We start from the raw sequence: 18,095 nt of genomic DNA on the forward strand, positions 1-18,095 counted from the left end.
CGACGGCGATGATGCTCATGGCGGTAGTGGTGATAACAACGATGATTACGGTGATGATGGTCTTGATGATGGTGATGATGATCGTGATGATGGTAATAATGATGATGATGGTGATGATTATGGTGGTGATGATGGTGTTGATGATGATCGTGATGATGATCGTGATGATGATGGGGATGATGATGGTGGTAGTGGTGATGGTGATGATTATGGTGGTGATGATGATGGTGGTGATGATGATCATGATGATGGTAATCATGATGGGGATGATGATGATGGTGGTGATGGTGTTGGTGATGATGATAATGGTGGCGATGATGATAGTGATGATGATGTTACGATGATGATGATAGTGATGATGATGTTACGATGATGATGACGGTGATGATGACGGTGGTGATGACGGTGATGATGACGGTGATGATGATAATGATGATGGTGATGATGGTAATGCTGGTGATGACGGTGACGCTGGGGTTTACTGTGCGTCTCATTTCACGCCAGTGCATCTCGCAGGTCGAAGCAGCAACAGCAAGCGGCCATCGAGAAGCCGACGGACGTCAGGTACAACGCCCCCGGCTCTCGTCGCGACATCACAGACGGTGGAGCGGTGGCACAGCGGTTGGCGCACTGCGCTCTGAACAAGGGACGTGCGGTCAGGGGAGGCAGGGGAGGCAGGGGAGGCAGGGGAGGCAGAGCCTCACCTGTGAGCGAGCGGCTATGAAGGCCGGCACGGCACACGAGGGGGTGGGTGGGCAGCACCACACCCGGCCGCCTTTGTCTCCCTAGTGACGATGTTTACACATTGCACCACGTACTCATTTGAGGCTGAGTCGACCTAGGGGAGGCCCAGGACCGGTTCAGATAATCGTCACCGGTGTTTGCCGTGAGCAGGAATCGAACCCGGGTGGCCAGGTTCGTAGTGCAGCGTCGCGCTAACCGCTACACTACCGCTCCCCATACACTCACACAACAACAACAACAACCGCCATTCGCCACTAAGTGGCGGTGACGTCACCACGATGCTTGTGCCAGGCCAAGTGCACCTTGAGGCCACGTGAAGTGTCGAAAGCCCGCTGGCAGGAGGTCACGGGGCAGACCCAGGTGCCACGGGTCGACTGACCGAGATGACCGAGATGACTGGCTGATGCACTACCTGTGCCCCCTACTGTGCCAACTTGTTGTGCTTTAGCCACCCGGCGCTCCGCTCGTTGTTGTGAGCGTCGCTCCTCCGCCCTCCGTTGTTGTTGGAGGGCGACTGCCTCCAATTGCCCAGTAGCGTCCTTCATGAGCCTCCTCCACTGAGGCCGATCTTGACACCGCTGGTACCAGTCATCGGCAAGTCCACTCAGCTCCACGTCCTCCTGTACCACATCACTCCATCTCTTCTCCAGCCCGTGCCGCGCCCGTCTAGCCCCCTCGATCCGGCCGAACAAAAGCTGTTTAGGCATGCGGTGGCTGGGCATGCGGGCTACATGACCCAGCCAACGCAGCCTTGCCTGCCGGAGGAGCTCACTGATGGGACTTTGCCCAGATCTTTCAAGGATTTGTGAGCTCCTCACACAATCCAGCCTGGTTAAACCCAGGATGGATCGTAGGCAGGCCAGCCTAAATGTTTCCAACCGGCGAAGATGCTCCACCAGGGGGGTCCACGTCTCGCAAGCGTAGAGAAGGGAGGGAATGACCGTGGCCGAGAAGACCTGAAGCTTCGTGCGGAGCGACAGACCAGGTAGCTTCCACACAGCGTTACGCAACCGATGAAAATATATTGCCGCTCGACTGATTCGGAGTGAGACCTCTGCTGATAAACTGGAGCCGGTCATAAGCACACTGCCCAGGTATGGGAAACTCTCCACTCTCTCCACAACTGCCCCATCACCAATTGGGAGTTGTGGGGGTGGAGTGTCCGATGGTACAAAATACCCAGGCAGGTGCTTAGTTTTGGTGGGGCTGATGGTAAGGCCCCACCTCTTAGTGGCACGCTCCAGTCTCAGCAGCAGCGTCTCCAACTCCTCTTCTGAATGAGCAGCTATTACCAAATCATCGGCATACATAACGTGGTTGACCAATAGGGAGCCATCCCTTGATCGCACCCGGGCATCGATCAGCCTCCCATTATATCTGTACCAAATGGAAATTCCCCCGGTACAGCTATTGAAGGCTTCACGAACTACGCTGTCAAAATAGATGTTAAATAATGTGGGAGCCAGAGGACATCCCTGTCGCACCCCAAGGTGTACAGGGAAAGGCTCCGACTCCCGGCCACGTAGTTTTACCCGGGCCCGCTCACCATCATGAAGGTCCTTAATGATCATGAGCAGAGGGTCAGGGACTCCGAAAGCACGAAGAACAACCCAGAGCCCAGTCCTACTGATGGTATCATAGGCCTTGACCAGGTCAATAAAGCAGAGATGTAGGTCTTTTTGGAATTCCCTACACCTCTGCTGTAGCAGACGGACAGAAAATATGGCATCTGTGCAGGACCGCCCTTTCCTGAAACCGCATTGGGGCTCCGCAAGCCCCTCCTCAGCGTGCCTAGCAAGGCGATGTTGAATAATCCTTGCCAGGACCTTACCCGGCACACTGAGGAGTGAGATGCCCCTGTAGTTGTTACAGTCGGTACGGTCCCCCTTCTTAAAGAGGGGGACCACCAGGGCATCCTTCCAGTCCTGCGGAACCCGTCCAGTGGTCCAGACTGTTGTTATGATGTCATATAGGGCAGTCTGTGCACAAACGCCACCCTCCCTCAGCATTTCGCTTGGGAGATCATCTCTGCCCGGTGCCTTCCCTGGTCTCAGACTCCGGATCGCCCTCAGTACTTCCTCAACAGCTGGCACCTCAGCCAGCCACTCACAGGGGGTGACCTCTTCCAATATTTGAGGCACCGCAGCCTCAGCAGGGTTATCACCACTTTTTGCCATGATGTTTTCCTGGCTGAGAGAGTTTCCCTCCCCCAGGACCTCACAGAAATGCTCAGCAAATCTGCAAACCTGTTCCTGGGGGTCGGAGATTGGATCACCGTTTTTTCCTCTAATGATGGTAATAGGTGTGGCGCTGCAGGTTACTTTTTTGATGGAGTTAAATAGTGATTTGTGATCACGGGCCACTGAGGCAGACTCCATCTCCTCAGCAACCCGCGACCACCACCCATCCTTACAGCGCCTTACGGCTCTCCGAACTTCCGAGCGAAGGCTGCGGTAAACCTCCTCATTCTCTGACGTGGGATGCTGTAGGCGATGAGAGTGGGCCTGTCGCTTTTTCTCAATTAACCTGAACACCTCCTCTGTCAGCCAGGGTTTCTGGGGAGGTCTGGACCGCGTACCCAAAGCAGCCATTGCAGCTGCATGAGTCACAGTCTTAAACCTCGCCCATTTCCCCTCGACATCAGGTGGAGTGGGGGACGATGCCAACCCCAGCTGCAAGCGATGATGAAATTCTCGCTTGCAACTTTTATCAGCTAACTGAGACCAGGCCACTTTTGGTTGGAATGGGATCCTGGTTGTACACCCACCACCGGAGTGGAAGAAAGGCAGGCGCATCTTACAGATGACTAGTCGATGGTCAGAGGACAGATCAGCTCCACGGTAGGTCCTGGTGTCAAGGACATGGGCTCGCATCCGCTGGTCCGTCACTATGTAGTCCAGCAGATGTTCTTGCTTGGACCCGGCATGTATCCATGATGTTGTGTGGATGCGCCGATGCCGGAAGAGCGTGTTGGTAATTACAAGCCCATGGGCTGCACAAAAATCTAGCAGCCTCCTACCATTATTATTGAGCTGATCTGGCCCATGCCTTCCAATCACTCCAGACCAGGTGCCAGCATCATGACCAACTCGGGCATTGAAGTCACCCAACAAAATGACTCTGTCCCGAGTGGCCACTTTAGCCAGCACCTGTGACAGGAGGTCATAGAAAGCGTCTGACTCATCGGCTTTGCCTGCATCCCTCCACGGATGTTCATCTTCGGTGGGGGCATAAGTAACCACGACCACCACTCCTCGCCTCTGGTTGATGGGAAGGCGAGCCCAAAGTATCCACACACACTCACACACTCACACACACACACTCACACACACTCACACACACTCACACACACTCACACACCCCTACACACACACACTCACACACACTCACACACACACCTACACACACTCTCACACACTCTCACACACACTCACACACACTCACACACACTCACACACACTCACACACACTCACACACTCACTCACACACTCACACACACTCACACACACTCACACACACACTCACACACACACTCACACACAGAAAGGTACCCGAGTCGGGAGTCGAACCGGGTTGAATTGTGGGTCGTCTGGATTTGAGTCGTCAGCAGCTGACGCGTTGTGACCCTCCCTCCCTCTCCTCCCTCCCTCTCCTCCCTCTCCCCCCTCTCCCCCCTCTCCCCCCTCTCCCCCCTCCCTCTCCTCCCTCTCCTCCCTCCCTCTCCCCCCCCTCTCCTCCCCCCCTCTTCTCCCCCCCTCTCCCCCCTCCCTCTCCTCCCTCTCCCCCCTCCCTCTCCCCCCTCCTTCTCCCCCCCTCTCCTCCCCCCCTCTCCTCCCTCTCCCCCCCTCTCCTCCCCCCCTCTCCTCCCTCTCCTCCCTCTGCCCCCTCCCTCTCCCCCCTCCCTCTCCCCCCCTCTCCTCCCCCCCTCTCCTCCCTCTCCTCCCTCTGCCCCCTCCCTCTCCTCCCTCCCTCTCCTCCCCCCTCTCCCTCCCTCTCCCCCCTCTCCTCCCCCCTCTCCCTCCCTCTCCCCCCTCTCCTCCCCCCTCTCCCTCCCTCTCCCCCCTCTCCTCCCCCCTCTCCCTTCCTCTCCCCCCCTCCCTCTTCCCCCTCTCCTCCCTCTCCTCCCTCCCTCTCTCAGCCACTTCGAGGGCAAGATCGATCAGATACTCTGGGAGACGTACGACCCACTTCGCACAGCTATCGAGGTAACAGCTTTGCCACGTGACATGGGTGGGAGGCTTGGGTGGAGCGACCGGTCTCAACCCAGAATAATGATGATGATGATAATTTTACATGATAATTGTTATTTTACCCTTCTATCTGGCAACAAAACTGACACCTTTTTACAAGGAGTCATGTTTGCATAGACCGCAATACCTGCAGTCATAATACACACAAAAGACATAACTCTTTGTTTGCATTATGACTGCAGGTATTGTGGTCTATGTAACACGACTCCTTGGAAAAAAAATGTGTCAGTTTTGTTGCCAGATAGAAGGGTAAAAAACCAATTATCATAATTTTTACTGGCAAATGAGGTTCCAATGGTGATAATTTTACAATCGGTGTGAGCCGGTGCTAATCAACAATTTCCCAAGCTCTGCAGTCCTCTACGTATTAAGGCTTCCTTTGGGCCAATTGATGAATGAGTGTTTACATGTGGGGAGGAAACCTGAGCAATTATAGTCCTTGGTCAATCTGTAATGTGAGGATATATCCGGGTCACTGACGTATCACAACTCGTCACGATGATTGGCTCTGCCGGTCCTGGTCCATAGCCAATGGGGGGAAGCCTAGGGGCGTGGCCCTGACGTGACGGCAAGGTGACAGCTGCAAGTAGAGGATTGGATCTGCTGGCTTTGGCCACAGCCAATGGGGGGACGAGTCAGGGGCGTGGTCCCGGGAGCCTACGATGGAATCTGGAAGATTCCATAGAGGCTAACCAGGATTGGTGGAAACGTACCACGTGACCCGGGTATTAAATAGGGGTGGAGACGAACAACACGTGGTCAGAACTGGAACGAACGGAGGAGGAGGCCACGCGAGAGCGGGGGTCCAAGTTGCCACGTGGTCCAGGCTGCCACGTGGTTCAGGCTGCCGCGTGGTCCAGGCTGCCGCGTGGTTCAGGCTGCCACGTGGCTGCGCGTCTCTCTCTCTATCCCTCTCACGCTGCCTATCAGCAGCGTGAAGGAGTGCTGTAATGAAAAGCGAATAAAGACCGGATTCCAGAAGTCGCTTCAACGACCTTTATTACAAATCCACTGCTGGACGAAGGACTCCGCACGGGAGCTGTTTGACCATACCACGTCGCACTGGTGGGCGCGGGCCGATGTTAGCCGTGGTCGGGAATCAAACGCAGGTCGCCGAGCTAACTAGCTCGTGCGCCACCGCACCATCCTGGCTGCCGCCGTAGGAACGTCGGACTGTTTTCGTCGGGCGCGACGTCGGATAATCCTGCACCTCCAATCGGCGTGGCTGGCTACGTACGGCGCGAAACGAAGTCCAGTTTGCACGCGGAATCGGCGTCCAGTCAGCCAGGAACAGACCTCGCCTGGTCAGTTCCTGAGTTAGGGCACGCAGATCGAAACGTGGGACATAGTTCTAGATTTGAAGCTTTCGTGACTGCAAGGATTCATACTCTTAGGTTTTTTCGGTAAAGTCACGTAGGTAAAAAATGAAAGATTTAATGAAAATTAATAAAAGTAGAATAAAAACCAACCTTATCATAAAAAAATTAACCCGTAAAAACAAAGTTTTTCAATATAAATCCTTTATATGCGTGGCGGCTAGAGTCCTCTCGTCCTCTGGCTTGAGATGGCTGCCACCTATGGGTCAGATGATTGCCTGCCACCATTAAGCAATTGGTAATTAAATATCATTTATTTTTTCCTAAAAAGAGGAAAAAAAATTTCACGAGTCTGTGTGCAAAATGTCAGCTCGATTGGATCACGGGAAGTTGGTTAAAAAACGACCGAAAGATTTGTACGATCGTAAGCGCGCAAGCAAGCAAGCAAGCGCGCAAGCGCGCAAGCAAGCAAGTGAACTTAATATAAAGGATTTAGAAAAACTCCTATCCAGGGGCCTACCCTGGCTCCTCCCCCCCTCAACCAGTATATATACAAGGTCGGGTCTCTTGGAATTTCTCTTTTACTTGATACAGCAATCGTGCTGTGATGGTTCCACCTGAAGACGGAAACTTTTGTTGCCTCCGAAACATGGTGATTTTAATTTTACGTTTATTAATTTTAATTGTATTTTTAATTTTTTACCTACGTGACTTTACCGAAAAAACCTAAGAGTGTGGGACATGGTGCCGAACGGCCCCTGCCCCCGTGACCTTTCGTTCGGTCGCCCCCCCCCACACGTCCCCACCCTGTTCCCGTTTCTGCTTCTGCGCTTGCGTTGTCACCACCGTCACCACCACCGTCACCGTCACTGTCACTGCCACCGTCACCGCCACCGTCACCGCCACCATCACCGTCACCGCCACCGTCACCGCCACCGTCACCGCCACCGTCACCGCCACCGCCACCGCCGGTGGTGCTCAGGACTACTATGGCCTCTACAAGCGCAAGGATCGGCGCGGCGGAATCCCGCGGCCCGTGGCGCTGCTGCCGGAGAGCGCCGAGCGGTGCGCCGATGGTCTGGCGCTGAAGCTGGTCGCGTACCGGTGCCAGGCCCGCACCTACCGGCAGCACTGCGTCGCAGGTGAGGGCGCCAACACTACCATCACCGCCATCACCACCACCATCATCACCACCACTACCACTGCCACCATCAACGCTACCACCACCATCACCGACATCACCACCGCTACCACCGCCACTGCCGCCACCACCATCACCACCGCCAGCACCATCACCACCACCATCACCGCCACCACCATCACCACCGCTACCACCACCACCATCAACGCTACCACCACCACCGCTACCACCGCCACCACCACCATCACCGACATCACCACCGCTACCACCGCCACCGTAACCCAAAACCCCCCCCTGTATTATGAATAATAGTTATAAAAATTTATTAAGTTCCCTTAAACAATCGTTCACGGGGTGCTAACCAACAACGAAAAGGGGATGGAGCGGATGGGAAGGAGTGAAGGCGGCGGAGGGATAAATGTTGCGGTGGGTTTATCTCTCCAACACACAAGCGGTGAGTGCTGAACTAGTGTGACTGATTGGCACGTTTGTGTTTACGCGACACAAAACCTTACAATTGGCGGGGGGGGGGGGGGGTGGCGGGTTTAACGACACATCTAACCTATATAATAAATTTTTTGTCTGTTTGTCTGTCTGTCCGTCCGTCTGCGTACGCTCGCTTCCGGGGGATTTAGCTCTCGGACCGTGGGGTTCGCCGAGATTAAATTTGCCGGTGGGCACACCCCCGGCCCCGCGGTGAACTTAGGCATTTACAATTTTTCGTATCTAAACTTTAAATCGGACCGATTATCGATTTAGTGCGATTTCTCTTTATTTATTTATTTACTATTGCCGACCGGCACGTGGCATGCGGGAAGGCGGTTGCCCCTGACAACGGGCGGTTGGCCCCTGGCAACGGGCGGCTGGCCCCTGGCAAAGGGCAGCAACGCCGTCGCTGTGGGGTGGACGCCATTTTTAATTCCCGTAAAAAATATGCGCACGCATTAACACGCAACGCTGAGGTAAATTCATGAAAGTTTCACGTCCTCTTCACTCCCCCCCCACCCCAATGTGTGCAATTACTATCATAGGGTCGGTAGATAATAAAATTATAGCGATTAGACAGTATTATTGTAGCGCGGGGGGGGGGGGGAACGGCCACAGCACCCAGCCTCGGCCGGGTGGGCAATCTAGGCGAGGCCGGAGGCTCTGCACGGTACTAGGCCTCGACACCCCACACTTGTCAGGCGACGACTTTGTGCTATAAACTCGATATACCCAGCGTTGCCCGGGGGGAAAATACATTTAAAATCATCTGAAAACTTTAAAACATAACATACCAATGAAAATACAACTGTGTAATTTAAAATGTAAAACCGACCGCGCCAAGAATCGACTCTCTGAATCGCGCAAAGAAATCGAAGGTTGTAGATTCATTTAGAATCGCCCTGTTCCCGTTTAATATAAGTTGGTTATAGAGTTGATGTAAACTGCTACGAATGGGAAATAACAACTTTTAAACAACATATCAATGAAAATAAAACTCTGTAATTAAAAATGTAGCCCAAGCGCGAAAAGAACGGAAGCAACAGGAGAGCTTCACCATTCTTGCCCGATGAAGCTGATTGTAATTATCAGCGAAACGTCGTGCTACTCACATTTTAAAATGCTGTTGATTCTCTCTTCAGCACACCGGTGGGCTAAAGAAGTGAATTATTTTGTCCTTTGAAAACGTGACACATTTTTTACTGATTGGCCGTGTCGGGTGGTGGAGGGTTACGACACATTTATAAATAACGCGATCTGACCCAAAAACCTTTATTATGAATAATATTGGTCGCGAAAGCCTGCTACGTGTTAAACGGTACACATTTTACGTTGTTAAATCTAACCCTGGCATGTCTCGTGATGGTGCTTATATTTTTAAATCCTTTATTTTAAGTTCACTTGCTTGCGCGCTTACGACCGTGCAAATCTTTCGGTCGTTTTTTAACCCACTTCCCGTGATCCAATCGAGCTGACATTTTGCACACAGACTCGTTGTGCGTGACAATTTATTTTCGTGAAATTTTTTTTCCATAACTTTACACTTTTTAGGAAAAAAAAATCTATTTAATTACCAATTGCTTAATGGTGGCAGGCAATCATCTGACCCATAGGTGGCAGCCATCTCAAGCCAGAGGACGAGAGGACTCTAGCCGCCACGCATATAAAGGATTTATAGTGAAAAACTTTGTTTTTATGGGTTATTTTTTTATTTTTTATCATCTCTTTTCCTTTTTACTTGCAGATTTCCGCCAGCAGCTCACTGACCTGGAGATCCTCAGTGCTGACATCCCCGAGCAGAGAATCGGAGAGATCTTGCGGAGCCACCTGACCCGGCTGAGCCAATCCCTGGAAGCGCTGAGGAGCGCGATGGAACGGGAGCTCGATGAGTTGGAGTGCAAAAAGGTGAGACGTTCTGTATCCACCGCTAGGACGGGTGTCCGAGTGAGTGCGTGAGTCAATAAGTAGTCACGCGAGCGACTGAGTGAGACACTGTGTCAGTGAGTAATTGAGCGAGTGAGTGAGTGAGCGAGTGAATGAGTGAGTGAGTAACAAAGTGACTGAGTGGATGAGAGAGCGACTTAGTCACCCTTCTGTGTGAGTGATTCAGTGATTGAGTGAGCGACTGAGTCGGCGATTGAGTCAGCGATCGAGCGAGTGGGCGAGAGAGTGAACGAGCGATGGAGCCACTGAGTGAGCGATGGAGCCATCGAGTGAGCGATGGAGCCATCGAGTGAGCGATGGAGCCACTGAGTGAGTGATGGAGCCACTAAGTGATGGAGCCACTGAGTGAGTGATGGAGCCACTGAGTGAGTGATGGAGCCACTGAGTGAGCGGTGGAGCCACTGAGTGAGTGATGGAGCCACTGAGTGAGTGATGGAGCCACTGAGTGAGCGATGGAGCCACTGAGTGAGTGATGGAGCCACTGAGTGATGGAGCCACTGAGTGAGTGATGGAGCCACTGAGTGAGCGGTGGAGCCACTGAGTGAGCGATGGAGCCACTGAGTGAGTGATGGAGCCACTGAGTGAGTGATGGAGCCATTGAGTGAGCGGTGGAGCCACTGAGTGAGTGATGGAGCCACTGAGTGAGTAATGGAGCCACTGAGTGAGCGATGGAGCCACTGAGTGAGTGATGGAGCCACTGAGTGAGTGATGGAGCCACTGAGTGAGTGATGGAGCCACTGAGTGAGCGATGGAGCCACTGAGTGAGCGGTGGAGCCACTGAGTGAGCGGTGGAGCCACTGAGTGAGTGATGGAGCCACTGAGTGAGCGGTGGATCCACTGAGTGAGCAGTGGAGCCACTGAGTGAGTGATGGAGCCACTGAGTGAGTGATGGAGCCACTGAGTGAGTGATGGAGCCACTGAGTGAGTGATGGAGCCACTGAGTGAGCGTACGTTACGAGCGGCTGTGCGAAGGGGCGAGCGACGACCTCTGGCCGGGGCAGACTGCGTAGCAATCGCCGACCGCGACCGGCGCTGCCCGCCCGTGTCCCCCGCCCCCCCCTCTCCGCGCAGCGTGAGAACGCGGGACGCTTGCGCCCGGCGCTGGGCCACCCGGACAACGCGGCGCAGCTGGGCGGCGTTCGCGACGACGAGGCGGAGAGGCAGGCCGCTCACCGGGAGGGAATCTGCCGGCACTGCGACGCGCTGCAGGCAAGGGCGCGTTTTGTGTCGCCGTGTTGTTGTTTTAAATTTTTTTATTTTATTTTTCTTCCTAAGGGGGTTTGAACTGTGGCAGCGGGGAGCGCAAAAAAATACATTTTCAAATTTAAAAAAATATTTACGAATAATATTTTTTGTTTCGATTTAAAGCTTTCGTGACTGCAGGGATTTATCTTCTTGGTTCTTTCGGTAAAGTCACGTAGAAGGGAAATAATATTATTTCTCTTGGTTCTTTCGGTAAAGTCATGTAGAAGAGAAATAATATTTTATTATAATATTTTATTATTTCCCTTCCACGTGACTTTACCGAAAGTCACGTAGAAGGGAATAATAAAATATGATTTCCCTTCTACGTGACTTTACCGAAAGAACCAAAATATGATTTCCCTTCTACGTGACTTTACCGAAAGAACCAAGAAGATGAATATTTTTTGTATATTATTATTTAAAAAAATAGTTAATTTTGTATTTTTGTATATTTTTGTTAATTAAAGAATTAAACAAAAATCAAAGACTAAAACTAAACTGTTGGCAAGCACCCGGGGTCGTCTCCAGGCCGCTGCCTTCCTGCCCTCCTTGAATCGTTCCATTCACTGGGAGAGTGAAGGGAAAACACCGAATTGCCTAACAAGCTGACGTCGTGAAAATTATCGTTGTCATGAAAAACAAAATTAACTTGAACTTTTACTTTCTACGCAATGAAGTAAAAAAAAAACGGAAACTTTTTTTTCGTATTGTACCAGGTCTAAGGCCCACACTGAGCGATGAAGCAATTTTTCAGAAGCGACCCGGCCATCACAAATGATAACTCAACGAAGTGTCTTATCATCATCATCATCAATAATACGTGGAAATGTCTTCTTGGTTCTTTCGGTAAGGTCACGTAGAATGGAAATAATAAAATAATAAAAATAAAACATAATCAAATACAATTCTCACGACGTTTCGGCCACACAACACAAGCAGCCGTTGTGGCCGAAACGTCGTGAGAATTTATTTTATTATGTTTTATTTTTATTATTTTATTACTTTCCTTCTACGTGACTTTACCGAAAGAACCAAGAAGATGAATCCCTGCAGTCACGAAAGCTTTAAATCGAAATTTAAGTGGAAATGTATATAACTCTGAATGTGTTTTTTGAGAAGCGACCTGGCCATTACAAATGATGTTCTAAAAATAGTTTCTTGTTAAATTCACCCAGCCTCTGTTGCTTCGTGTAAAACAAAAAAAAAACATCCACGGCGTTTCCTGAACAAATGGGAATGGCAAATGAACACACGTCCTTGCGGTCCGCTAGTCAGAGGTCACTGTCGTAACAACAGCAATTAAATTTCGCTTTAGAATGGAAATAATACAATAATAAAAATAAAACATAATAAAATAATTTTCACGACGTTTCGGCCACAACGCAAGCAGCCGTCCTCAGGTGAAGAGCAGGTCTGTCGAGTAGACAGTCTGAAGAAGATGAATTCCTGCAGTCACGAAAGCTTTAAATCTAAATAAAACTACCCATAGACTCAACACTACCCATAGACTCAACACTGCCCATAGACTCAACACTGCCCATAGCCAAGCCTGGTGGTGTTCATTCAGACGCTGTCTTTCCGACAGACCTGCTCTCCACCTGAGGACGGCTGCTTGCGTTGTGGCTGAAACGGCGTGAGAATTATTTTATATGTTTTATTTGTATTATTTTATTATTTCCATTCTACGTGATGACTTTACCGAAAGAACCAAGAAGAACAACAGCAATGATAACAACCGTGAGCACGTGTCGCACATATGGACGTCAGCGGCGATGCAGAGGTAGACAGCCTAGTGCCGGTTTTCGTTCTCGTGAGCGCTCATCAGCACGGCATGGTCACCAATGCTGGCTGAGCGCTGATGAGTCCAGATAAGCACAAAACCGGTCCACGGTTGCCTATCGCTGCTGTCTATCGGTCGATGTCGCGTGCTCACACTGATTTTGACGGCGGTCCAAGTCCGAGGGTATTTTCGCAGACGCAACTTTGCACATTTCTGCGGCCGTCTGGAATGCTCTTCCCTTCCAATGTTATGAAGCCACTGGAGCTTCGCACCTTTAAATCATCTCGATTGACGAATTAATTTCTTTAGAACTGCTTGCTGTGTTTAGTTTGATGTCCTTCCCCCGTACCTGCAATGAGCGCGGTTCGGTGCAAAGGAAGGTAAACAAACGTACCTGTGGGTCGTTGAAAGTGATTCGACTCAGACTGGCAGCAGTCACGGGTCGTTGCAGTTGCATAGAGTTACGTAGAGATTCATAGAGTTATGCAGAGATCCATAGAGTTATGCAGATATCCATAGAGTTACGCAGAGATCCATAGAGTTACGTAGAGATACATAGAGTTACGTAGAGATCCATAGAGTTACATCGAGATCCATAGAGTTACATAGAGATCCATAGACGTACATAGAGATCCATAGAGTTACGTAGAGATTCATAGAGTTACGTAGAGATCCATAGAGTTACATAGAGATCCATAGAGTTACATAGAGATCCATAGAGTTATGGAGATCCATAGAGTTACGTAGAGATCCATAGAGTTACACAGAGATCCATAGAGTTACGGAGAGATCCATAGAGTTACGTAGAGATCCAAAGAGTTACACAGAGATCCATAGAGTTGCACAGAGATCCATAGAGTTGCACAGAGATCCATAGAGTTACGGAGAGATCCATAGAGTTACACAGAGATCCATAGAGTTACATAGAGATCCATAGAGTTACATTGAGATCCACAGAGTTACACAGAGATCCATAGAGTTACACAGAGATCCATAGAGTGACACAGAGATCCGTAGAGTTACATAGAGATCCATAGAGTTACGTAGAGATCCTCAGAGTTACAGAGATACGTAGAGACATATGTTGGTGCCTCCAGCATGACCTTGGCTCCACTCCAACTGTGCAGGAATGCGTGGCGAGCGAAGCTCAGGAGTTTGTTGTCCACCTGGCCGCCATCTCCACGCTCGCGCTCTTGGCCTGCGATGCCCTCCCTACCGCCAGGGACCTCAAGGCGACGGGTGAGTCACCGCCTAACCAGGCCTTGGCCTAGCTCAGCCGTGGCCTTCTAGCCCGGCTGTGGCCTTCTAGCCCGGCCGTGGCCTTCTAACCCGGCCGTGGTGGCCTAGCCCATAGTGGCATCCTAGCCCGACCGTGGCCTAACTCAGCCATGGCCTCCTAGCCCGGCCTTGTGGGCCTAACCCAGCCGTGGTGGCCTAGCCCGCTGTGGCCTTCTAGCCTGGCCGTGGCCTAGCCGGGCTATGGCATCCTAGCCCGGCCTTGTGGGCCTAACCCAGCCATGGCGGCCTAAGCCAGCCGTGGCCTTCTAGCCTGGCCGTGGCCTAGCCGGGCTACGGCATCCTGGCCCGGCCGTGGCCTTCTAGCCGTGGTCTCCTAGCACGGCCATCCTCGTCCTAATTGTCGCCGCCCCGTGTCGCGAGGGATAGGAATCCATTGGGATATTTGTGAGGGCAGGGCGCCCACAGTGGCACTGAGGGGCGAGTCACTGCGCGCCGATCTTGGGGTGACACTGAGGGGCGAGTCACTGCGCGCCGATCGTGGGGCGAGTGCCCAGATGCCGCGTTCGCCGCCGCGTCACGAGGAAGAGGATCCAGAGGAGTGGAGAGCCCCTCTCGCTCACACCGCCCCGTCCACTCACCCACCCATCCCCAGCCCCATCCATCCCTAGCCCCACTTCGCTTGTGGAAGAGAAATGGCGTGGGACTTGTTGTGAACAACAATCTTGACAGAGGCATTTACACAATTGGAACCTCATTTGCCAGTAAAAAATATGATAATTGTTTTTTTTAACTCTTCTATCTGGCAACAAAAGGGAAAAAAAAACTTCAAGGACAGTGCATATATTATCAGAGTTCTTTTTTTTTGCATTATGACTGCAGGTATTGTGGTCTGCAAACATGACTCCTTGTAAAAAAAGGTGTCAGTTTTGTTGCCAGATGGAAGGGTAAAAAAAACAATTATCAGAGGCATTTACCTTTTATCCCTCCATCCCCCCCTACGTCCGGCGGAGGTCACGGCGTCTCAGGAACTTTGTTGTTGTTGTTGTTGCGCTGACGGTCGAAGCGCCAGACGTTTATAATTCTCACAGTTGAGTTTGTAGCCAAATGGAGTGCGAAATCTCATTTTCATTTGACGTTTTTTTTTTTTATGGAGTCGTTGGTGACAAGGCTGAGACAATCGACTCCCTGCACTTGACAACCTGGTTTAAATGACAATGCTGTCTATGCGAGTCTGTGCGTCTCTATGTGAGTCTGTGGATCACTATGTGAGTCTATGGATCACTATGTGAGTCTATGGGTCTCTATGTGAGTCTATGGGTAGTATCTATGTGAGTCTGTGGGTCTCTAGTGAGTCTATCGATCTCTGTGTGAGTCTATGGATCTCTGTGAGTATGGATTTCTACGTGAGTCTATGGGTCTCTGTGTGAGTCTATGGATCTCTCTGTGAGTCTATGGATCTCTACGTGAGTCTATGGGTCTCTGTGTGAGTCTATGGATCTCTGTGTGAGTCTGTGGATCTCTGTGAGTCTATGGATCTCTGTATGAGTCTATGGATCTCTGTGAGTCTATGGATCTCTATGTGAATAAATGGGTGTCTATGTGAGTCTATGGTTCTCTATGAGTCTATGGATCTCTACGTGAGTCTATGGATCTCTATGTGAGTCTGTGGGTCTCTGTGAGTCTATGGATCTCTGTATGAGTCTATGGGTCTCTGTGCCAGTCTGTGGATCTCTGTCAGTCTATAGATCTCTGTGTGAGTCGATGGATCTCTATGAGTCTATGGATCTCTACATGAGTCTATGGGTCTCTACGTGAGTCTATGGGTCTCTGTGTGAGTCTACGTATCTCTATGTGAATACATGGGTGTCTATGTGAGTCTGTGGGCCTCTAATGTGAGTCACCGGTGACCAGGCTGAGACCATCAACCCCCTTGCATGAAAGAACGCGGTTTAACCACAGGCATCGCCTGGAACCCGGATTCGAACCCAGCCCCTCCGCTGTGCCGGCACACAGCCCCTGTCCTCCAAGTCGCCCTCTTCACATGAGAGGCCCCGTAATGCGGCTTCATTAAAACCTTTCGAACCGCCGACCGTTGGATTACCACCGAAGGCCTACGAAACAGAAGTGCAGAGGGCCTAACAATGACCTTAATACTCTTAGTTTCTTCGGTAAAGTCACGTAGGTAAGAAATTTAATTAAAATAAATTATATTATTACATTATATTTGTATTTTATTTTTATTAATTTAAATTTCATTTTTTACCTACGTGACTTTACCGAAAAAAATTAAGAGCATGAATCCTTGCAGTCGCGAAAGCTTCAAATCTGGAATAACCTTAATCTGGCCCTAGAGGTCGGGATCGAACCTCCGAAGGGAGCAGAGCCTCGGCTCTGCTCACGAGCGTTGCCACGTGACGTCTCTCTTGGTGGCACCGCAGAGCCGCATGTCGTGCAGGAGAAGACGTCGACGCTGCTCCGGACGAGGAGGAGGCGGGAGGAGGAAAGCGCGAGAGCTGTGGAGGAGGAGGAGGTGGAGGAGGAGTTGGAAGAGGAGGAGGAAGAGGGGACGTCAGGGCAGCCACCATCCGCGCAGTAAGTTCTCGCAACTTCTTGGTTCTTACGGCAAAGTCACGTAGAAGGGAAATAATAAAATAATAAAAATAAAACATAATAAAATAATTGTCACGACGTTTCGGCCACAACGCAAGCAGCCGTCCTCAGGTGAAGAACAGGTCTGTCGGAAAGACAGCGTCTGAATGATTCAGACTCTGTTATTATTTTATAATATTTAACTTGTATTATTTTATTATTTCCATTCTACGTGACTTTACCGAAAGAACCAAGAAGATGAATCCCTGCAGTCACGAAAGCTTTAAATAAAAAAATTAGATTTTTGTTTATTTAGTTTGTTCTTCTCCCCTGCGCCTCCGATTAGCACAGTTGGCTCTGTACGGTGCGAACTAATCTAAAACAAACACACACAGTGGGAACACGAGTATTGCCGCTAACGGGGGTGTCACCACCAATATGTGTGGATCAAAAACTGAAAGTGCGCAGAGGAGCGCTGCGAGGTAGCGTGCTTGGAATGTCAATGAGCAGCGGAAAGTTCATTCATTCATTTATTAGGTGTAGCCCTGTGAGCCATTCGGCTCTTGAATCGGGTGCAACTGCAACAAACAAAAAACAAAAACATGAACAAAAAAACATTTTAAAGTGACTATGTGACTGAGTGCAAACAGAAAATCCAAGAAAAGACAGCAAAATATTTCAGAAAAAAAACACCGTACACCAACGCTGTGTGCAAAAATCCCAGTGGGATGCAAGTCAAACAACCAACAACAACCACAGAGACGCACATACCACACAGAGACCCACAGAGACCGACAGAGACCCACAGACTCATCATACAGACACCCACAGACCACACAGACACCCACAGAGACCCACAGAGACCCACAGACTCATCACACAGACACCCACAGACCACACAGAGACCCACAGACTCATCACACAGACACCCACAGACCACCCAGAGACACACAGAGACCCACAGAGACCCACAGACTCATCACACAGACACCCACAGACCACACAGAGACCCACAGAGACCCACAGAGACCCACAGACTCATCACACAGACACCCACAGACCACACAGAGACCCAGAGAGACCCACAGAGACCCACAGACTCATCACACAGAGACCCACAGACCACACAGAGACCCATAGAGACCCACAGAGACCCACAGACTCATCACACAGACACCCACAGACCACACAGAGACCCAGAGAGACCCACAGAGACCCACAGACTCATCAAACAGAGACCCACAGACCACACAGAGACCCACAGAGACCCACAGAGACCCACAGACTCATCACACAGACACCCACAGACCACACAGAGACCCACAGACTCATCACACAGAGACCCACAGACCACACAGAG

The 18,095-nt window shown here is 50.8% G+C and overlaps 2 protein-coding genes across 4 annotated transcripts in view; one reads left to right on the forward strand and one right to left on the reverse strand.

Annotated features, from left to right (window-relative positions):
• LOC133360146 (coiled-coil domain-containing protein 180-like) overlaps positions 1-16,757 on the forward strand; it is a 91,698-nt gene extending 74,941 nt beyond the window's left edge. For 2 of the 3 annotated variants that reach the window (XM_061578733.1, XM_061578734.1), the window contains exons 29-35: positions 505-564; positions 4,884-4,950; positions 7,294-7,453; positions 9,683-9,843; positions 10,954-11,091; positions 14,035-14,146; positions 16,585-16,757. In XM_061578733.1, coding sequence (XP_061434717.1) covers positions 505-564; positions 4,884-4,950; positions 7,294-7,453; positions 9,683-9,843; positions 10,954-11,091; positions 14,035-14,146; positions 16,585-16,742 — 856 coding nt within the window. In that variant the 3' untranslated portion in view covers positions 16,743-16,757. The remainder of the gene's footprint in view (positions 1-504; positions 565-4,883; positions 4,951-7,293; positions 7,454-9,682; positions 9,844-10,953; positions 11,092-14,034; positions 14,147-16,584) is intronic. The other variant, XM_061578735.1, reaches the window with a different exon arrangement.
• Positions 16,758-17,077: 320 nt separating this feature from the next.
• The window catches only part of LOC133360122 (26S proteasome non-ATPase regulatory subunit 5-like), a 17,920-nt gene continuing 16,902 nt past the window's right edge, over positions 17,078-18,095 (reverse strand). The window contains exon 7 of the mRNA XM_061578708.1: positions 17,078-17,111. Within this exon, the coding sequence (XP_061434692.1) occupies positions 17,078-17,111 (34 nt within the window). The remainder of the gene's footprint in view (positions 17,112-18,095) is intronic.

The sequence above is a fragment of the Lethenteron reissneri genome, chromosome 67 (assembly GCF_015708825.2).
Source record: "Lethenteron reissneri isolate LAM-NWPU_2019-01 chromosome 67, ASM1570882v1, whole genome shotgun sequence".
Taxonomy (NCBI): domain Eukaryota; kingdom Metazoa; phylum Chordata; class Hyperoartia; order Petromyzontiformes; family Petromyzontidae; genus Lethenteron; species Lethenteron reissneri.